Source organism: Gymnoscopelus braueri, assembly GCF_963280865.1.
Source record: "Gymnoscopelus braueri genome assembly, chromosome: 1".
Classification (NCBI taxonomy): Eukaryota; Metazoa; Chordata; class Actinopteri; order Myctophiformes; family Myctophidae; genus Gymnoscopelus; species Gymnoscopelus braueri.
This window is the reverse complement of record NC_137603.1, coordinates 39,996,019-40,010,371: the sequence shown is the minus strand read 5'-3', so window position 1 is coordinate 40,010,371 and position 14,353 is coordinate 39,996,019. Positions and strand designations below refer to the sequence as shown.

At 39.0% G+C, this 14,353-nt stretch overlaps 1 protein-coding gene across 1 annotated transcript; it reads left to right on the top strand.

The window, feature by feature from the left end:
* The first annotated feature begins 2,451 nt into the window (after positions 1–2,451).
* zfand6 (zinc finger, AN1-type domain 6) lies at positions 2,452–13,845 on the top strand. The gene is made up of 6 exons (XM_080428427.1): positions 2,452–2,523; positions 6,872–7,029; positions 8,481–8,598; positions 9,921–10,003; positions 12,113–12,217; positions 12,956–13,845. The coding sequence occupies exons 2-6, from the start codon at positions 6,879–6,881 to the stop codon at positions 13,102–13,104; spliced, it is 606 nt and encodes a 201-aa protein (XP_080284553.1). The 5' UTR covers positions 2,452–2,523; positions 6,872–6,878; the 3' UTR covers positions 13,105–13,845.
* Positions 13,846–14,353: the final 508 nt, after the last annotated feature.

Genomic DNA, 14,353 nt, shown 5'->3' with positions numbered 1-14,353 from the left:
CAATATTTACATAATGTAATTTCCTGTGCTTTTCTTTTTTGCAAACTGCTAATTAAGTATTCAATCAAACACAAGCAACATTACAGAAAAACAAGCCCAAAGTCGCTTATAATAAGCGGATATGGCAACACTGAGCTGTACGGTGAGGGACTAGGGTCAATCCGAGCGAAAAGCACTTGCTAGTTGCTACAGACAAAATACTCCAAACACAGAGGTTAGAAAGACACTGAGAAAGGGCCAAGCATTAAATATCTGGCCTGATTCTCTCTGACCAAGTAGATCAGCCAACTATCTTTGAGACGCCCATCCAGAAGTCTAAGACTGATAGTTGAGTGAAAGAAGAGGACAAGAGTGATAAGCTCCACACTGACTGGACAGTGAGTACAGTCAGCAGTAGATAAGTGTTGTTCAGAGTTCATGTGTTAGGTATCTTCAGTGGTGGAAAAAGTTCTCACATTTTTTACTTATAAGTAAAAGTATCAATAATGCAATGCAGAAATACTTTATTTTTTTTAAAGTACAAAAGTATTAGCATCAAAATGAACTTACAAAGTACCAAAAGTAGAAAGTATTCATTATGCAGAATGTCCCATTTCACAAGTTTTCAAATGTATAATAAAATGCATACAAATATTTTGAAAATAGCTATCTACAAGCTCACAATGCATCGCATTGCAACGCATTGTGAGCTTGTAGATCGGCTATTTTAAAATGACCGAAATGGGCTGGAATGGTTAATATGTTTTAATTTGTAATAACAATCCAAATCTACAACTAAGTAACTAAAGTTTTCAAATGATTGTAGTGGAGTAAAAAGTACAATATTTGCCTCTGAGAGTGGAGTAAAAGTAAAAATACTGAAAACTGGAAATACTCCAGTAAAGTAAAAAATACCAAAACATTGTACTTGAGTAAATGTACTTCGTTACTTTACACCACTATCCAATTGTCGCCAGTAAATATAGCTAGCATAAACAGCGTAGAAAGTACGTTAGCTGCAAGTCAAAATGTTTAAAACAACACAATATTGTCAGTTTTGTCACTATAGCTAACGTTACGCTCTTATATGAACGTTACTTGGCTAGCTAACTAAGGGTGCGTTCGGAAATACAGCACTGAGCGCACTGGCCAATACAAACTAATAGGCGAGTGCGCTCCGGTGCGCAATATCCGAACGCACCCAAATACCATAATGTTGTTTTCGTCTCAGCTGCAATGTTGCCAAATTGTGCGAGAGAAATAAGCAACCAGGTCTATGAAAACAAGCCTAAAAGAAGCCTAGCAGATCTACAAGCTCACAACGCCTCACATCGCGACAAGTTGTGAGCTTGTAGATCTGCTATTTTCAAAGAAAAATATTGAAAAAAGGGAAATTTAGGAATGTTTTAAAATAAAATAAAATCTTGTATGAGGGACGGTCTCTGACAAAATATTTTCAGAAGGTTGGGTCTACAAATACATATTAATTTGGGGGTCCTTAATGAAAATGTTTGAGAACCACTGGGTTTAAACAACATTAGGAAACAAGCCAAAATAAGCCACAACACCTTAGAAACAAGCCCAAAAAACACGCAACCAACAACTAACCAATATTTACAAGCGACTTCACAGAAAAACAAACCCAACGTCGCTTATAAGCGGACATGGCAACACTACATCTCTCAGCTGTCAGCGTGCAGTACCTTCCCCCCTTCCCCCAACCAGCTGTTTACTAACGGCGTTACGGCAACGAGCAACAATGACTGACGTCCCGTCTGGCCAATGAGTGCGTTGACATGGACGTGGCTTTCTCAGGAGCTAAGCCAATAACAGCGGGCGTGTGTGTTATCACGCCCTGCATATAGTTGCGTGGCAGTGTCGTGCTGCAAAAACGGCAGATCTACAAGCTCACAACTGGTCGCGATGTGTATCCTCTTGAGCTTGTAGATCAGTCATTTTCGCGCGAGATGCTGGCGCGCAACTATGAGGTTTTTTAGATTGGGATTCGCTATCTGTGTGTGGAACAGTGTTGCCATGTCCGCTTATTATAAGCGACTTTTGGCTTATTTTTCTGTAAAGTTGCTTGTAAATATTGGTAGTTGCGGGTTGCAGTTTTTTGGTCTTGTTTCTAAAGTGTACTTGCTTATTTAGGCTTGCTTCCAAATATATACATATATTTAAACCAGTGGTTCTCAAATATTTTCATGAAAATGTTTTGTGCCTGGAAGCATGTTGTTTTGAATGTTTAAAAAAAAGTTATATTCCAAATAGTCCACATTTTATTGCAAGAGTTTTTGAAAATAGCAGATGTACAAGCTCACAACGCGTTGTGAGCTTGCAGATTGGCTATTTGCATATAGGTTTAAAAGTGCTCATGTGGCCTAATAAGTTGCTTCTTTTGGGCTTGTTTTCCTACACCTGGTTCTGCTTGTTTCTCTCGCAAAATCTGGCAACACTGCTATCTGACTGTGTGTGGAAACGCAGAGAGAGAGAAAGAGAGAGAGAGATCGAGGAGCGGTGAGGGGATTTGGGACGATTATTGAGGTTTGTCGAACAACTACTCGAGTTTAATGACTATAAAGAGACAACACGTGTAGACATCTGTTCTGCGGAACGTCTGCGTTGTTTGTCGCCAATGACTCGAACTTATTCTTTCAGAATGATAATGCTTTTATCAGAACAAAAGGGTCTGTTGGAAGCAGGAAATGAAATGATGTGTGTGGGGTAGAGGGGGGGGTGCTGCTGCCTGGGATTGCATTGTAGGATAATTATGTTGAAACATCAGTTTCAAAGTAATTTAAATATTGATGGTAGCCTCATGTATCATCAGCATTAGTTAGTGTGCTATAGGATAGTGGTTCTCAACCTTTTCAGGCCATGACCCCCCCCCCCCCCCCCCCCCCCCCCCAAATAATCATATTTGAGTTGAGGCATTACAGTTGGACTCAGAGCAGATCTACAAGGTTGTAGTTTGGCTATTTTCACAATTTGCACCTCTGTCTTATTTTGTTTGACCAGTTTTTATAGTATTTGAGAGTATAGTTTGTTGATTACTTTGGATGAAGGAATGGTCTTTTTTCGTTTCTTTCTTTAGGTATTAAAAAAGGTCTTAAAAGTCCTTAAATTGTCATCTGGGGACCCCCCAAAAATCATGTAGGGACCCCCTGGTGGTCCTCACCCACAAGTTGAGAACCCCTGCTTTAGGAGGAAAATTGAGGTTGCTTGTTTGGTGTTGGCATTCATTCATTGTGACGGTATGCAAAATCTATGAATATTGTTTGAAAACATCTGGCAAGATTGTTTCCTAAATTGTTTTGGAATCACTGTGTACTACTGTTTGATGTAGCAATAGTTTTTGGTATGGAAATTCTATTACAATCCGTTTAGAGTCACCCACAAGGGTGTGGAGTTTAGCTAAATTAGTTTGTATATCAATATCAATTGGCTGTACCTTTCTTACAGCCATTTTATATTGTTTTAACAAGTCACCAATAGCTGGTTAAACAGTGGTGGAAAGAAACTAAGTATATTTACTCAAGTACTCAGAGACAAATATTCTACTTTTTACTCCACTACAAGTATTTGAAAACTTAAGTTACTAGTTACTTCTAGATTTTGATTATTGTTACAAAACATACATTAACCCCTTCAGCCCTATAAATGTACTTACTACTACTGTAAGGCTAAGCACATCGTGAGCTTTATGTCTTGTACTAATGTACCAAGAACAATCTACAGGTATGTTATCTTTGTAATAGTACACTCTTTCTTCAAGTTGTGAAGCTCCTATGTAGTCACATGGCTTTATTGGCTGTTTTGAAAACAAGTAGGCTAGTAGCTATATATGAAGTCATTTGATCATTACCACAACCTCTTGAAGCTTCATAGTTAAAAGAAGTGTCTTAAAAGTCACATGGCTTGTTTTGCGTTGTGGTCCTGTTGAGGCAAGTCTGTCATTGTTTTAAACTAGATTGATGTTGAGTTATTCTACATAGACAAGAGCAAGAGCCAACATAAAGAACGATAGCATTCCTCTGATACCAAACCGTACCTTCAATTCCAAGTGGCTTTGACATAATGCTTGTTGTGAAGTTGTTGTTATACACCAGCCTTGAGAATGGATATCATCATGTTTGCTTTCTGATCTTTGGAGCCACTGCCCTTTAATTGAGGCATTATGTATCACTGTGGGAAGCCATAGGCTTCTGCTTTGCTGTACATAATATCGCACACAGGTTGAGAATTCACTGAGGTAATTATACATAGCCTGTGAGAACTCTTCATCAGGGAAGGAGTTTAGCAACAGTGAGACAATAGGAACACAGTAATGTTGGGCCTCAGGCAGCAAAGCAATGCATAGGCTCAGGCTGCCATATTAACTTTCTGTGTCTATATAGGCCTTACACCAGATTACAGATATTCCAGATTAAGACTGGATTGGGCTAACCCAGTTAAAGTGGAAGCTCTAGCTCAGAATTACGCCAGGGTTTCATGCTCAGACCCTTGATAATTCCAATGCTCTCACTTTGTTACAAGAGCTTCTGGGTTTCTCATATATATTGAGTGTTAATTTAATTCTTGAATATAAAAAAAGTTCTTGACCGCCAGTAGCAGGGTAACTCACTGGATCCACAAGTGGTGTTGGAAATCAATGAATGGATTCAGGGCCTGTTCAGGGTCTACCAGGTAGACCCTGAACAGGTAGACTAGTTCCTTTTAGAGAGCATTGAAGAGACACTGATAACCATTATGAAACTGTATGAAGTCACTTTATTAACTATTGAACACTCATGTTTCCATGTGACTGTTCTATGTAACCTACTAGATGTAGACTGACTGTTAGGCTCTGTTTTTTAATACATACAGAATAAGCATAGTACCGGTAGGTCTATAATCAAACACCGGCACACTAGAATTGGCCCTCCTGCACTCTCCCCAGGCTCTCATGGAGAAAATGCCTGTAAAAAGCAGCACCAGATGTCCTTCTTAACAAATCCACTGTTACATCACCCAACAGACCAGTATTATATTTGTAGGAGGAGGCACAATATATACCAGCAGCCTCAAATTTCATTTGTCTTTGACTGCTTCGGTGGTAGTGTCTAATTGGTAACAACCACAGAGAGATACATGATCAAAGAGGGATGGTCAAGTTAGGCTCACTTGTTATATGAACCTAGCTGGGCCTAGTACATTATACAGGCCCTTTGCAGCCTAACACTTTGGTCCCAAGAAGCTGAAGTAAGTCTTAAGTGACACATTAGGAGGAAACGCACAAGGCCTGTCTGTCAATAAGCTGAATTTCATATTTTCCATTCTGTAGACTAGTCCAGAGAAGCAGAAGTGAGAAAGGCCAAGTACTTGGCAGAGCAAGAGTTGGGTTCATTTATTAGGATACATAATTAATGCAGCTACTGAGGAAGGCAGAAGCCAAAACCTTTGGCTGCTTTGCAAGTAGGCTACATCATGGTATTGTAAGGGATGAAAAAAGATGATCCCCCACCCAGAGTGCAGTTCATTTTGGTTCCATAATGGTTAAAAAAAAGAGCATGTTTAGATAACAAAAATATCGTCCTTCTTTTAAGTGTTAACTGAGGTATTCACGGCAACACTTTACTTAAAGGTCGGATCTATTATGCATTATAATCACATTTATAATGCATTATAATGCACTTATAAGGCTCCATAACACTCGTTCTAAATGTTTATAATTATGCATAACAACTTGTAACAAAGACACTTCATAACTGACTAAGATATGGTAGTTATAATGTGCTGTTCCACTGAGCTTATAATGCATTATGACCAGCGCTTACAATACGTCATAAACCTTGGTATAAGTTGTTATGCATAATTATAAACATTTAGAACAAGTGTTATAATGCCTTATAAGCGCATTATAAATGTGCTTACAGTATAATGCATTATAGACCTGACCTTAAAGGATTTCTTTTTTTACAACAAGGGTTATTTTATTAGTTTGTAATGATAATGATTAAAAGATGAGTGTTCAAAAAAAATCATGTATTGCTTTCTATCGTTATAGTGATTTTAGTGATTTTTAACTGGGGGGGGCGGGGGCATTCTGTCCAGTGGTAAATAGTCATGAACGCAGCCTCCGATTTCCGTGAAACTTTGTACACATATCCCCACTAGGCCAAGGAAGAAATGCCAACCTACATTTTTCAAATCAGCCTCATGGTGGCGCTGTAACAGGCAGATTCACGTTTTGGCCTATACAGTTCAAGAGTTATAGTGTCCTTTAATCTACAGTCTTACCGTATAGATAATGCAAAATGTGTATATTAGTAGTAACTGCGATAGAGCCAATACTGAAACCTTTTGTCCTGAATATAAAAATGTAAACTAATCATCACTGAACATACTAAACACATCAGTAATTGTGAACTTTTAAGAAATGAAATGAATAGTAACATTTCATATGTTTATTCCATCATGACAACACAATGGAAAGCAGTAACAGTTAAACGTATACGTTTTATTTATAGGAAACACTGGACCATTAAATGAAATTCCGATTGTATTTATTTTATGGGTACTTTTCCTGATACCTGGCAATTTATATTTGGTCTTCCTACTTAGAACTGAATTTTGACCCCTCACAATACCTAAAAAAAAATTGATTTTTGACTATTGGGACGTCAGAATAGTGGGCAGCCCCTTTAGCATCTTTATTATTTGTATCTTGTTGGTACCCATAGCTGTATTTCCCCTTTTCTTCTGTACCTGCCCTGTGTTTCTTACTGCTGTACAGCCTTTTCGCAACTGAAGTTTCCCCCGTGGGATCATTAAAGGTCTATCTGAGTGTCTTATCTAGTCGTGTGAATTTGATATTGACCTTTCCCCACCTTGCTCTGTTGTTCTTCCACAGGAGGGATATGGCCCAAGAGACCAACCAGAGCCAAGGACCCCTGGTCTGTACGACCGGCTGTGGTTTCTATGGGAACCCACGGAACAATGGCATGTGCTCCATGTGCTACAAAGATTTTCTCCAGAGACAGAACAGCAGTGGGCGAGTTAGTCCACCAGGTGAGAGAGCAGGAATAACATGCACTATGCCTTGTTGTCTTAATATTTGACTTGTCATATCGGTGTCAACAGGGGACACACGCAACAGGTGTCACAGCTAGTCATCAGTCACCTTTACTGGCCAAATACTTTAGAGAAACCAAACCATGTGCTCAACCAATTAACTCATTCAGTGCCATTCTTATTTATGACAGTTTGGTTCTGAGTGCCACAGCCAAAATGTTTTTGTAAAAAAAAAGTGCTTAGGAGCTGAGATACAGCCTTTTTCAGTAAGAAGTTAAACAAGAAGTGAATGGAGCAGCAAATCTTCAAATCATCATATCTTGGGTTCTGATTTTTTTTTCCAAAAAAAAATAAAATATATATATATATATATATATTCTTTTTTCATGACGTCTTAGATGTCACGTGGCGCTCAGGGCGCTCAGAGGCCATGACGTCTTAGACGTCATGTGGCACTGAATGAGTTAACATATATTAAAAAAAAATAACTATATCTATCTATATCTTTATCTCTTTAGCTTATATCTGCTTCTCGTCATGTACAGTAGAATAGAATCCATCCTCCTGGCATTCCTTATTGCATACGACACAGAGCACGCTCCCAATGTCTCATGCTTGGATGTGAATATTAAACTGATATATCAATATATCACACAGGTATGCTTCCTACACCATTCCAAATTATATTTTGTGACCAATTTGCAAGTTCATGCACTTAATACTACATTGCACGACAATCCAATAATCTCCATCCTCCCTTCAGCCGTACCACTCATAGCCAGTTCTCCCCCCCACACACACACACACACACACACACACACACACACACACACACACACACACACACACACACACACACACACACACACACACACACAAACTCATGCACCCGTACATTCAACTTCACACTCAGTACTTGTTTTGTTTTGTCGTGTCTTATGTTTGATTACTATGTTCAACTTACTACTTGACCAAACAAAACATATGTCTGTTAGACATGAGACGATTGGGGTACAGTAATTTTGACCGCAGTAACAGCCATGCACTCGAGTTTGAATTTCTCTCATTTCAATGTTGCCCCCGTGTCCCCTGACATCATTATATCACATTATCACTTCATTCAGGACATTGGTTTTGTTGCTAGGAAAGCACTCTGTGCTCTTTTAATATTGCCACGATAGCACTGTGCCTCGCACAGGGTGCAACCTGTTCTTAAAGGTCATGGCACCTGACACGCTGATTGGTTTTATTAATGTAATGCCCAAGACACACCCAGGACTAACTCATTCAGCAAAGTTTTAGCACAACGGACATTTTAGCGTAGTCTAAAACATTGCACTGGACACACCCACACGGCGCAAGTTAAGACCTTAATTAGTGTCGTGAAAATGGTGCCCTCAATGTGTGCTAGTGGATAGAGGGTTGAGATGTGTTCTGGTTTGTTTCAGAGTCCTCAACTACGGTCAGCAGTATTGGAGAGTCTCTCCTAGCACAGTGCTCTGAGACGTCTACTGTACCTGTGACAACAGCCACCTCACTCAAGGAAACAACATCTGAACATAACAGGTACCAAAGTCTTCCCACATGCCCTTCATTTATGCTAAGTCATTTAGACTTGCTCTAACCCAGTCGCCTTACTCCAGTAAAATCCTCAGTGTTAATTTAACTTGTGAATGTACCAATGGGTGATCCCTTGCTGGTCCACTTGGTTACATTAGTACACTCTGAGTTACCCATGGATAAATTAGTGCTGAGGAGTTTACTGTGTTGGACAGTTGTTTGAGCCAAACTTCCACCTTTGGAGAAGTGTGTCAAATGGCACTGTTCCACTATCCCAGGAAGTTGCACCATGCCCTTTTGTGCCTCCCCACCAGAACGCTTTGTTTGTATGTGTCGTGTGTGTGTCTATTTTGTATCTTTGTAGTGTGTGACGTCATGTAGCCTGAGGCCTGTATGTGTGTGAACATTGGCATGACATTTCTTCCTTGCTAAATTGTGTGTTAGAAGTGGCTGTCAGTGGAAGCGGAGATAATGGGTATGATGCCTTTCTTCACACACAATAAACAGGAAGAAGAAAGGTTGTATGTTGGCTGTTGCCATGCATGATAGGTTCAGTTTTGATACAGAAGATTGGCAACATTCCTGTAAAAGAAACTCTAATACACTTCCACTTTTGATAAATTACCAATTTAGACAAAAGTCCTGAGTACTGAGCCATCCATTCATGTAGTTTTTGGTCTTTGAAAGAAAGAGACAGATGTTCATTAGATGTCTTTGTTTTCTACTGGCAAGATTGAACTTTATCTGACATGATTTATATGCATACTAGTATTATTTAACATAACAACTAATATGAGTTTGCTATGTGCATGATGAGCAATGGAGTATTAGTGCTTCTGTAAGTACACTTTTGACAACTTTCCAGTAAATTATGAGAAAGGATTTAGCTGGTAGATGGCAGCCAAGTGATAGGAGCAAACTGGCTAATTGGGTGGATTGTGTTAACATTTCTCCATGAATAAAGGCTGAAAAACAAATGGCTCCCTCTGACAATTTCTGCTTAGTGTATAATGCTAATAGGACTGCTGTCTTAATGTGGGTTTGCATCAGGCTTTGTGCAATCCCTGTCTCATTTGTGTCAAAGCTTAGAAATGCCTTTATGGTTTAGCCCTCATCTACATCTCCCGACGATTGTTATTTTTAACCACATCAGAGGTTAACACTAATGTCTCAAAAAACACTTGCCCATCAGGCCAAGTACAGGACATGTTCTACTTGCCCAAATATCGTGTTCACTCCACCTCTTGATTGTAATTAATCAATGTTATAATTATTCAATGTTTGTATTTATTCAACACAGTGTATCGTTCTTTTAATGTGTTTTTCAGTGATGTAACGGACTTGGCAACTATAACGAAAGAGGAGAGCACCTCAGAAGCTAAAGTCAGCGTGAAAACCGAGGAGTTACAGAGTACGGCTCAAGTTCTCATCTGTCTGTCTGTCTGTCTGTCTGTCTGTCTGTCTGTCTGTCTGTCTGTCAGTCAGTCATGTTACTGTGCAACCTCCTCTGCTGTGGTGAATTTCCTGAGAGAGGGCATGGTCACACTGACATAGAAACATGCAGTCTCTCTTTGAGCTGAAATAAATCACACCCAGAACTCGGGTGAAGTTGCTTTATTTATAAAAACACATGGGTATATTATGGACTAGAGAGGTAATACTTAACACTAAATCCAGTATATTCACAGAGTATGAAAAACACAAGGAGGTATAATCTGGACTAGAGAGGAATAAATATGCCCTTTTGACAGGAGAGATATCTGTTCTAGCCCAAAGTATATAAATTATGATGGGGGGAAAAAACTCAGGACATTGAAATACAGATTTATTTATGAATATACAAGAGGGCAGGGTATAATTTGGATAAGGCTACAGTCACACCTAACTTTGTGTCTGCCTATGTGACTTCTTTCATACGGAAAGCCGCGCAATGGCAACAAATGCTCCGTTCCCATTGAAAACCATCGCAAAAAGACAGCCACATAGACAGAATCAAAGTTAGGTGTGACTTTACCCTTAGAGAGGTATTGCTTAATAAGATATTACTAAAATAATTATGCCTGTTTTATACCCCGGGGTATAAACTGGACAAGCCTAGAATTTACCCCAGGGTATAAAACAGGCTACCCTTCTATTACTTCGGGGTATAGTTTGGCCACCATCTCAGCGGCCTTGTGGTTAGAGTGTCGCCTTGAGATTTGGAGGTCGGGGTTAAATCCCAATACATCCCTGCTTGGCATCAGCATCAAGGGTCGCATTGGGGGTACATCATGGCTGGGGGATGCACTTGTACATCAAGTCGCCTCATGCTACAGAAACAGGAGATGGGCTCCTGCCGGGCCTCATGGCTCGGGTACAGTTGGTTTACTACTTACTTATTGTTTGGCAGGCCGCAGGGGTGTATGTTTTGGGCTGTTTCACTGGCTTCCCATCTGTGAAGACGGCCATTTGTGTTCGTTGGAACGCCCAGCCAGCAACAATATTTTGAACTCCACCCCCCTCCTACACAGAATTTTATATGAAAAGATTAGACTTGATATTGATAATCTTTTCATATCAAACCTTTAAAAATAACTTTGAAGGATATATGTATAGGTTGCGTGTTATCTAGTATTATCAAGGTTACCTTATTGTTGAGATTTTTGGATTCAGGATTTTCTCAGGCATATCAGCCATCAGTAACTATGTTGCACTGAATGGCCAGCAGTATTACGCTCAGTGTGTAGATTACCACTCATCTGTACAATGGTGTTCTACAGTATTAACTGGAGCGGCTCTGACAAAAGGGATGGTTATTTATACCAGAGAGACAGATGAGATATGATAAGCTGTCTTCTCAGACCTCTCCCTATCTAGGGCAGGAGAAACCAGCATCCTGTGGTGTTGCTGAGCCTGTTGTTCTAGGCAAGGCAAACATCTACAAATATTTTCATTGTCTACAAAAAAACAAGATAATAATGTGGGCACTAGAACAGAAAGATAGAACTGCTAAATGTCTATATATATATATAAGGTCACAAAATAAAAGTGTTATTCTGTCACAATGTGCAAATTACACTGTAGTTACTAAAAGTAAAATTAAAGACCCAATCTAGACATCTAGCTTTGCTCTGGGATGATGTCTTCAAAACTTCTAAGAGTCCAACATGGATTAAAAAAACATACAGTAACATAGGCCTAATTATTGCTCGTGCTTCACCGCTTTAACCCTAGCGTCCCTAATGTTGTAATAGGCAAACATTGGGCTATTTTCAGCGAAGAGATTTGGTGTAGAGGGAAAAATGAGGTGGGCGAAGGATAGGTCTTGGGGGACCCTGGTCAACAACTTTCATAGGGTTTAAAACGGTCGAATTCTAACAGTTCTTGTGTAAAACCAAAAAAAACTAACCGCTTGGTACAGTAAATAAGAAAACAAAATCCTCATAAACCAGCAGTGTAGCGACAGATGCTCAATATGTGACGCTTTAGTCCAAATCTAGAACAACAGATATTTTCTGATTGCCCCTGTGTTCTGTTTCAGCATCGGTACCAGAGGACTCCGCCCAGGTAGCAGTGGAGACTGAGGACAAACCCAAAGCTAAGAAGAACCGCTGCTTGACCTGCCGCAAGAAACTTGGCCTCACAGGTAAAACGCAGAGCACACAAAGAGACGTGAGCGCATGCACCATCAATTCCAAATGTGCTAATTCCCAGACCCAGAGGCAGCGAGGCCTATTAATAAGGCCCACTGAAGGATTTTACTCCTGTAAAACTGATATGGCATGTAACGGATACAAATCATGAATTTTAAATCTTGACCTTCACAGACGGATCATCACACAAACTCACACTGCCCAGAACAGTATCAAATCAAATCAAATCACATACAAGTGAATGCATAATTTCATGCTGCTCTGTGGATGTACATACTGCTACACTCTCTGTTAGTACACTTTGTTCTCAATACAAGTGCAATAATTAATTCATACAAGTGCATTAATTAATTCATACGTGCATAAGTGCATTGTGGAATGTGTATTTTACTACCTTCTGTATATACTTTCAACATGTGCTATCATTTATTTATCTACCTATGCTGCTATACCAGTCTCCATAATCTATATTGTACAATGTACATTGTATATTGTATATCCTACTATATATAGTTTCTAGAATCTTTATGCTTACCCTTACAGTATATTTTGAATAGATATTTATTTATAATTAAAAATGTTTCTGTTGTTGCTTTCAGTCTAATACACCAACCTCACCAAGACAAATTCCTTGTATGCACAAACATACAGTATCTGAAAAGAGTTATTCTGATTGTGATTGCATTGACAAGCAAGGTTTCACCCTTCACCCCTCTGTGTCCTTCTGCCAGGCTTCGATTGCAGATGTGGAAATGTGTTCTGCGGTGTTCACCGATACTCAGACATGCACAACTGCACCTTTGACTACAAAGCCGATGCGGCGGAAAAGATCAGGAAAGCGAATCCCGTTGTTGTCGGAGAGAAAATCCAGAAGATCTAAGGGCATGCATAGCAGACCTCACCATCAGCCTACAATTCAACATCAAACATTTCTTTCCTTCACAGTTCTTTTCCTGACAAGTTGTTGTTGCTTTAAGCAACCTTTCTGTCTACTCGGATCCTTAAATTATACACTCAAAACTGTTCTTGACATTTTATTTCTGCAACTGATTCCTTTACAATCCTCAGTTTTAACTTTGAAAGTTATGGTTTGTGAACTCTTAAATAGACAAAGGTTTTTTCTTTTTGTTTTTAAGTTACTAATATAGGGCTTTGATTATTGTATTTTAAGTTGGGGCTACTTGAAGGGCTGTGCTTTTATTGCATAATCTAAAAATGCATGTAAAACCCATCAAAGAATTTTCCTTTCCTGAATATTTTGTACTGTATGTAGCCTTGTTTAATAACCGAATGTATTGGGGGGGAAACGCCAGACGTTTTTACACCATCAGTCAGAAAACGGCATATTGCATACATTTGCTCACCTCTAAGTATAATTTATAGTCATTTAACATGTGTGATCTGCCATATAGACGTGTGTATGTGTCCTTATTGTCTAACCCAAGTCATTATGAATAGCTTGTATGCACATTGTTGCTGGTTGTGAGTGAGAATACAGTTCATTTATGGGTGCACAGAAGAAGAATGAACAGGATTTATTGTGATGTATTTATGTTGGTTTATTCACTGTTAAAATTGTAATCATGATTGAAATAAATGCAAAATTCTCTCTTATTTACAACTGTGGAGATCTTATTCAATGTAAACTTGGGGACCACAGCCAAAGGAATGGGAGGATTATTATGTAATGATGATGGGGAAGGAACGTCGAGACAGCTATAGGAGTGCATACATCGAAGCAGAGCATTTTATTTATTTACTCAAGCACATACCTAAGTACAATTTTTAGTTTTTTTTACTTTATTGGAGTATTTCCAATTTTCAATATTGTAAATATCAAATTTACTTTTACGCCGCTACAATTATTTGGAAACTTTAGTTACTCGTTACTTTATAGATTTGGATTATAATTGCAAACATACATTAACCACTTCAGCCCTATATACATTTCGGCCATTTGAAAATAGCCGATCTACAAGCTCACAATGCGAAGCATTGTGAGCTTGAAGATTGTGAGCTTGTAGATCGGCTATTTTCAAAGGATTTTTATACATTTGAAAACTTTTCAAACGGGACATTATGCATAACGAGTACTTTCTACTTTTGATACTTTAAGTTCATTTTGATAC